At 44.1% G+C, this 8,636-nt stretch overlaps 1 protein-coding gene across 1 annotated transcript in view; it reads right to left on the reverse strand.

Moving 5' to 3' along the window:
* Positions 1–1,239: 1,239 nt before the first annotated feature.
* MICAL3 (microtubule associated monooxygenase, calponin and LIM domain containing 3) overlaps positions 1,240–8,636 on the reverse strand; it is a 164,971-nt gene continuing 157,574 nt past the window's right edge. The window contains exons 39-41 of the mRNA XM_075159557.1: positions 7,370–7,469; positions 6,298–6,371; positions 1,240–6,213 (exon numbers count right to left, since the gene is read on the reverse strand). Of these exons, the coding sequence (XP_075015658.1) occupies positions 6,029–6,213; positions 6,298–6,371; positions 7,370–7,469 (359 nt within the window). The 3' untranslated portion in view covers positions 1,240–6,028. The remainder of the gene's footprint in view (positions 6,214–6,297; positions 6,372–7,369; positions 7,470–8,636) is intronic.

The raw sequence follows: 8,636 nt of genomic DNA on the forward strand, positions 1-8,636 counted from the left end.
GGTTACATTCATTGTATTTAACCAGGCTGACTAGCTATATAACATAATATATATCTTCTGCCGCCAAAAAGAGGGTCTGCCAAGTCTTGGCTTTGCATGTTACTTAGCGAACCCACGGACATCCTTCTTCCTGTGCCCCTCCTCAGAGCCCAGGGCACCTTCTGCAGTAACTGCCCTGCTACTCCTTACCCACAGATCTGGGGAGGGGTCGTGGTTCTGTGCCAAGGGGAACAACGTAGGGTGAGTGAGGCAGCTTCGAGAGAATGAAACGCCACGTGCAGAAAGGGTCGGAGGCTCCTGAAGGCTACTTTCATTATCAGTGGAAACTGAAAGCAGCAGCTGCTACCCTGCTGGGTTCCTGAGGTGGGATTTCTTTGTTAGAGGGCCTTTTTCTGGTGGCGTTTCTTAGGTGCACATGGCTAATCCCCGGCTGGGATTTCCCACATCCTGTGTGTTTTCTGCCTGTTCGAAAAAAGGCACAAAGTCTTATGATTTCCCTCACAGTCTCCTTAATGACAGCAGTGCTGCTGACTGGATGTCATTCCTCTGGGCTTCAAGCTCCTGACATTTACTGGACCCAACGCCCACCACTTAGGCTGAACACCTGCCACTTTCAAAGGAGATACCCAGAGAAGGTGCCTCTTCTTGACACACGAGCTGGTGAGGTTTAACTTCTGAATCCTTCCAGTCTGTTGAAGGGGCACAGCTCCAGAGCTGCACATCACTCAACTAACCTTCCTGAGCTGGCACAGTGCCAATGAGACATGGGCATGGAGTGGTGAAGGCTTAAAACAACACAGAAAGTCAGCACAGAGGCGTTGATGTCATTTGCTCCTTATTTTACTAAACGCTGCTATACCAGCGTCAGACGTTCACGCTAGTACTGCAGGCTAAGGAAGTGAGCTACAGCCACAGAAATGAATCCTAGTTCCTACAATTCAGTTTACATTACCTTCACCCCTTCTTGCCTGTTTACTGTAATTTCTCTTCACAGAAAATCTGAAGAAATAATGCAAAATATGGAGAAAGGAGGACCATGTATTGGGGCTGTATCAAGATCAATTTGATTGTATCTCAGATAATTCAGATGGGCTCTCAGTATTCCAGCAAAAGAGACACTGAGGTCAGGCTCTTTAACACCTAGCTTTTTATCTCATCACAAGATCACCTTCCCTCAGCTCCCAGCTTCCTCTTTAAACATCAACCGTGGGAATGAACGCAAGGGAAACAGACGGTAACTCCACCAACAAAAAGAAAAAATAATTAATGACTTTATTTTTTTTTTTTTTTAGTTCAGTTGGCCATCTGAGGTGCTAAAATCTCAACACCAACGAAGCAAGTGTGCATAAAAACAAACAATAAAACACAACCAAACAGAAGAAAACAGGCTGGAACAGAGTTGGTTTTTTTACAGGTAGGGTATACGCTTTTCTGTTAACACTCCATACATGCCAACCATAAAAGCCTTGAACAATCTGAATATCAGAGTTCGCTTTCATACAAAAGGGAAGATGCCAAAGCAGATCCCTTCACCTGAATTAGACTTCACACACACACACGCATGCACGCACAGATACAGAGTATTTAAATTACTGCAATGCCATCAGAACATGGCATCCTCCCTTCCAGTGACATCCTCATCTGCCCAGCTACCCTGCCTATAGCAGTACTCTGAGCAATCCAAAAGCAGGAACTTTTGGAAAGCTGCTAATCTCTGTTATTTTGCAACAGTTGAGCGCCAGCGATCTCTTTCTCTGTGAACTATATACAGGCTGGTTTTTAGTATGCTTTAGAGTTCTCTTTATTGCAGACAGTGACGACTGAAATTCCCATAAAGCCATATTGTGGCTTTTCAGTTCGTACACAGGAGATTTTATAATGCAACACCTTTCTCATCCACTGGTGTCTGGTGTAAACACTTAACTGAAAACTCATTTTAAAAGAATGTTAACCAAACAAGGTGTAGTGTGAACATTTTAGGAACAGCTGCTATGAAAATGGAACTGCTGGCTGCTCTAGATCATGCAATCTAGACCACTTATAATACTTCATAATGTTCAGGATTAGGATGTATAAAAATATTAAAAACCACCAGAGTGCACACAAATGTGGTGACTAGCTCTATGCAAGCACCGTGTTCTAAGAGAGGCCTAGGCATTGCACAAAACTCAGATTCTTGACCATGGGGGTAACCCAAGGATCCACTGGTGTCTTTACATACAAACAAATATTTACATAAAATGCAGAGACGGATAGAGAGAAGGACAGACTTTTAAAACTTGCGGCTTGCTCTAAAGTATGTTCAGCAACGCAGTTTGTAACATGCCCTAGCGAGACCGTGGGGTATTGGTTAACTGAAAGAAGGAATATGTCTGGAAGTTGGAGCTGAAACGTCTTGTCACCTCCCCACGCATAGTTCTTTGAAGCTCAGGATTTTACAGCCATTTGTGAGTTTTAATGAAAACATGGTTAAAAGGAACAGAACAGTTAAAAAAAAAAAACTGTACTGTGAAAACAGCAGATCGGTTGTTTTGGCAGTCCTCACTCCCCCATCCCCATTGGCCTCCCGGGTGTTTTCCAGGAGGTGGTATCCCCCACCCTTCCCCGTAGGGGACGGAAGTACTTGCCCCATCCTCAGCGTGCCCATTTCAAAATGAACACAGGTTAGGTTCCAAGCTCGGCTCTCCTCCTACCTACTGCAGGGAGGAAGCGGCCAGACCCTGGTACGGACCGTGTCACGTGGGGATGGATGCCCTTCCGTGCCCACTTCTCGGAAGCTGAGGGCCTTTTCGCTCCCCTCATACGCAAAATGGACACACGTCATTGAATGCACACAGCCGAGTTGTGTGCTGCTGCCCACCTGGGCAGCACAAAGAGCTAGAACATCCTACTTGGATTCTGATACAAATAAGGAATCTTGTGGTCACAAGAGCCTTCTTCAGCTTTAAAAATATAAAATTTGAATTAAAAATATTCAGATAGTAAAAAAACCCAGTATCTGATATGCAAGTCATATTCTTAAAGTGCAACTGAACAGCAAATACAAGTTGTGCCTTCTTCAACCACTTTGATATAAAAAGGCCTTTTAACATTCCCTTTCGTGTATTTCTTTTTAATTTGTGTGTGCGATGTTAGCTCTTAATTTTCATTCTCAGTGCTGGAGGCCTTCAGCATAACCTAAAGAGCTCAGTTTCAGAATATGTGGTCTTCCCCTGCAATAGGGCATTACATCCTCAAGTGGTATCACTCTTGGGCATTGCAAAGATCTGGCCAGCATCCCCCAGCATGAAAGAGAAAAGTAGTAATCTAGTATTTCTTCCTCAGGATTTCTTTCTGTTCTACAGCTCACATTCAATGATCTTCTATTAAAGTTAGATGTGGTCCATACACCTAGTGCACTATGAAATGGATTGAGGCCAATTCTCTGTGCAAGACAGTTTACCATAAACTTGGTATCTGGCTTCCCTCTTTCTTCCCTCCTCCTCTCCAGCCTCCACTGGCCCCTCAAATGCAGACTGTGTAAACTACCGTTGCCAATTTGACTTCTGCAGCTGACGCCCACGCTGGCAAATGGGGGAATTCTGTTTGTTGGACATCCTGTTGGTAAGCCAACACCCCGTGATGCTGGTATAGCAGGTACTACTTGCCAACATGCACAATTACTAAGTAGCACTGCAGCTGCCTGTCTGCTTGGTTTCATGAGCATCTGGATTTAATTTGAAATGCCTTAGCAGAAAACACTAGGCAGGGGCATAAAGGGGGAGCACTTGAGGCAGAAAAAACATGTTTCCACAGTTAACAACGAGCAACCACTCAGAGTCCCTGGGGACAGCCCTACCCATTCTTCCTCAGCCTGAGGTATGCTCCTGAGTCAGAGGTGAATTCAAATCATAGACCATGGCTTACAGAAGTCCTCTCTGAAGGAGGTAGAGAGCCAACAGCAAGAAACCATGCTAACTTCTGTCCTGGGGCAAAAGATCAAAGGATGTTCAGCCCTGCTTGGGTACCTTGCACCAACAGCGTTAAGTCCAAGCTGAAAGAGTCAGTACGCTGTATGAGTATGGTTGGGCATGGGACGCTTTCTCAAGGACATCGGGGAGGCTTAGTACTTCTTTAACAAGAAAAGAACATAGTCAGCATCCCAAGGGGGGAAAAACTCTGAACACATCACATTAAGGGTGGGACGCATACCCGACGCACAGTGCTATTTCAGCTCTGCGGGACAAGTTAAGGAGTTAGTGTGCTCAGGGAATCTGTCAAACAGTCAATGGTGCTGAACTGCTCAGTGCATATCCTGCTCATTGCTTAACGGATGATTGCAATGAGTACCCTCCTGGCTGAAAAGCAGCAGCTTCACCAGCTGAGCCAAAAGGAGCTTCTTCCAAGAAGCAGCAGGAAATGTGCTATTTTTGTTTTCATGGAAGTCCCTCTAGCTGTATCTCAGGAGTGTGAGGGTCCCCTCTTTCAGTGAGAGAGAGATATATGGGATATTTCTACCTCACAGTTTTGCTTTCTTGTTATAAAAATGTAAAATTTAAATAAAGTATAGGTTTAGTAGTCCAACAGAGGGAATCTGGGATGCAGAAGAAAAGTATGCTAGGAACACAAATAGATTCTTATAACTCCATGAGTGCGCAGGATTTTGTCATAAAGGAAAACTTCTAGGGCAGGATGCATCCGTGGGTCCATAAAGGCTGCCCTTGCTGTGGAGCAGGAACCAATCCGCAGTAGTGTCTTTCTCTAACAGAGTTAAAACACTCCCTCCACAATCAAACATGTGTAACAATCAAATTATTAATAAGAACACTAATAAATAGCCACAGGTAACAACGTCCAGTAATTTAGAAGTGGAAGTTGTAGGATGCAGCAGGCACACACACCCATCACTCGTCCATTTTTTTCCTAAAAGATACAAAAATGAATCTTCTTTCAAGTATTAAAAAAATAAGTTAATTGACATACAAGGGTCAAAGTGACTGAGGGCCCAGGCAGGTCTTAAGCTTCGTTTCCAATGTGCAAAAACAAAATACAGAGGAAAAAAAAAAAAAACACTGAAAAGTCTTAATGGTGGTTCGGTCACTTAAGGGCTTCTCCCTTTTAGGGGCCTAACAGCCAGGGAATGCCGCCTGGTAACACCCCTGCCCCAGCACACACTTACCACTGTCCCACAGTCAGTATTTTCCAGTGTCAAAACAGTCACAACAAAAACAGAACAAAGCAGCCCACCAGCCTCTGAGCTGTGGCCATGAAGACTAAGGCCAGCAGCCGCTGTCTCTCCAGTGTGTAGCAAAGCAGAAGGGCATCTTCCCTCTCTCTTCTTCTCCCCTTTTTTCCCCACAAGAAGATTTAGGAGGCTATGATAGGGAGAGAGTCCTCTGATGCCCACATCTCTCTCAAAACCAGGAGGCAGAGAGTTCCATCACACATACGAGCAGTATCTTCTCTGTCCCGTATTTCTTCATATCCATGCATAATGACCAACTGCAGGTTTCTTTGGTGGGGAGGAAGACTAAAGCAAAGAAGGTGTTGCCCTGGGCTTCTGGAGCTCTCTTGGACAGCGGACTCCACTCCAGCCAGGAGTGGCTGCTACAGGCTGCTGTGGTTTTCCAGAGAGGGTTGCCACTTCCCTCCCTTTTATTAGAACTGGTGTAGTAAAATCGGGAAAGGAATGGACTGCCATAAATCCAGTTTAGTTAAGGGTACTTCTTCCCTTAACCTCCTTCCCCACACATGGATTATTCCTCTCCCTCCTACCACACACACAAAAATATGGTCCATTGTCTAGGACCTCAAGGAGACTCCACAGTCTCAACTCATTATCTTCAACTTGGCTTGCAGACATGTAAAACTTAAGCTTCTGGAACCAATGCACTTATCAAAAGGCTTCCGAGTGCTTCAAACCCAATCCCTGCATGCTGTCGGACCCTTCGGAGGTTTCCCCTTCAATATCTTCCTATCCATGTAATTCTGGCGAACTCAGGGTAGGCCAACTGGACAACACAGACCAGCAGAGGTAAATGTATTAAGCTCAGGACCAGTTCAAGCTAAAACCTTTGGAAAGCATGACTGCCTCCAAGTCCTTGTCTTCTTCTTTTTCTCGAAGCCGTTGCTCCTCAAGGAGAGCCACGAGGGAATCTCTCTGCTCCACTACTTCTAGCATCTCGTTCAGGATCCTCTTCTCCTCTGAGAGCTCCTCATCTGTCTTCAGGTGATCTAGAGAGATATGAAAAGCTATCAGCATACACAAGGCTAGAAATACACACATACGATGTATGAAATGTTTCCTTTTCCTCTCACCTTCTACTGCCATCCTCTCCCGGAGTTCCTGCTGTAATCGACTTTGCCTGTCTTCCAGTTCTAGCTCCCGAGCGCTGAAAGGGAAACATCAGGAATCCAAGTTCTGGGTATATTAAAATACTCCATACATTGCTTCATATCCATTCTGAACTTCTGCTCTCTCTCGAGATATCTGCTATGCATTTTACCAATCTGTTTTGGAACAAGTCTTAAAACATCTAAGATATGTAACTATATTTTTTAAAAGATTTAAATATACTTTCAGCATCTCAGGTTCTTTACCTTCAGCTGGGAAGTGCAATACAGAAAGTTGAGCGGATTATGGGTGGGATTAAATATAAAACAGTGTGAAGGAACAAACAAATCTGCAATCACTGCAAAATTATACTTTATCTCTATGTATCTCCTGCCACTTCCCACTCTAAAGACAAAATCACTTATCAACTGAAGACATGTCAGGCCATTGCCTTTTCAATTTCCAATGCCAACAACAGCTTGGGGCTTTTCTGACACAGGCACTAAGACGATCAGCTTCCACACTGCCTGGGTCAGCTGACATGCTCAGAAACAAATTTCAGTGAATTTGCAGCATGGGGACTGAGAAAGCTCCCAATAACAGGAAAAAAGCCTTATCATCTGAGCCCAAATGAGAGGCACTGCAGTCCCAATAAAGGCAGAGGGCCACATGGCAAAGGTGACTGTATTAAACACTTTTGGCTACCCTTAAAAGTGAACTCTACCAAAACCCGGAGGAGTCACACATTATTTCTGCATAGCTCGAAAACACTTGCGTGAACAAGACGTGTTTTATCCAAGAAAAGCTTGAGAAGGGCTTAGAGCTTTAAACACGCATCCGTACTTCTGCTTGTGCACAAACTAGTTGGAACTTTCATTCCTTATTGCCATTATTCCTTCTACCACTCTTCTGAAACGTACTTGGATTCGTATCTCAGCCAAGAATCAGCCTAAGAAACTGCTGACCTCCTGGCATTATAGGGAAGACAGTACTGACAGATCTTCTGATACTATTTGTAATGTAACCCCCCTTTTGAAACTTTGCACATTGACTCACAATATCATCAGTTCGGACTCATAGCGAACCAAGGCATTCTTCTCCTGCACCAGCTTGAACCACTCCTGCATCAGCTTGGGATCATCCTTCTTTCCCATGCCTGCCAAAAAAGAAATCCGGTAAGTTTTCAGGTAACGCCCTGCAATGCTTACAAGCCCAAACTGCCAAACCAACAATGGGGCAAAATGTGCAAAGAAAGCCGAGCAAGATGCTGCCAGAGCACTCCCAAGCCGGGTCCATTCAGTTTGCCCAGAGCACACAGAAGAGTGGAAGTCACCTCCAAAAGGATTCTCTTGCCTTTGGAGCCTGATTTTTTTTTTTTTTTTTTTGCTTTCTGATTTTCTTGTGATTGCTTGTTTCTTCCTCATTCTTAATGCAGAAAGCCCAGATTTCTGTAAGTATTTCACTTTTTCTTTCATTAGAAGAGCTTTATAGATCCTCATGCCAGCTACTTAAATGTATGCTCATCAGAAACAGACTCAATTAGCACTCTGTGTGTTTTACCCTTATTTTCTTCAATTGCATGTCCTCAATCTTTTCTTTTACTGGCCAAAAGTAACACCTTGTCTTTTCTTTTTTCAATAGCTGAAGAAATCTTTCTGACTCCTCCTAGCCACATATATCTATCCATCTTGAAGATCCTCTCTGCACAGTGAACACAGAAACTACTTCTACTGTATTGCACATCAGTGCTGGAAAGAAAAAGAATCCCCAGACACATTTGCTAATACCAAAGCAGAATAAAAATACCTTGGGCCTTGGCCGCTCGTATGGAACTCTTAATTGGCATTTCATTTATTTTAAAACCAACTCCTAAACCTACTCAGTAGTCCACTGATGAATCTCATATCTGTCAGGAGTTATGTGGCATAAATTGCAGAATGCTGTTCCCAAAGCCTTCTGTTGATACTTATCAAATGCAAGAGCTTACCAGGGAAGCTCCTCCTAGCAATCTCCTGGTCTGGGCCACTGATTCCACACTGTACTACCTGCAGATGAATGCTGGGACTTATACCAGACACCATCAAGGACACTAGCAATGCGCCTGCCTGCACGGAAGCGGAGGCAGGAGCAAGACCTCAAATCAAGCTCAACAGTATTTTCGGGTTGCTGCATCCTATCAGCTTGCACCGCATGTAACCTAGGCACCCTAAAGTAACTAACATCCCTGTCGATGTTTGTTAGTATGGATACATACTATCTACATCAAGAGCAAAAACTCTCAAATAGTCACTTCGATGCTAAAAATAATCAAGCATCAAGCTGA

This window comes from Calonectris borealis, chromosome 1 (genome assembly GCF_964195595.1).
Source record: "Calonectris borealis chromosome 1, bCalBor7.hap1.2, whole genome shotgun sequence".
In the NCBI taxonomy this organism is placed as follows: Eukaryota; Metazoa; Chordata; class Aves; order Procellariiformes; family Procellariidae; genus Calonectris; species Calonectris borealis.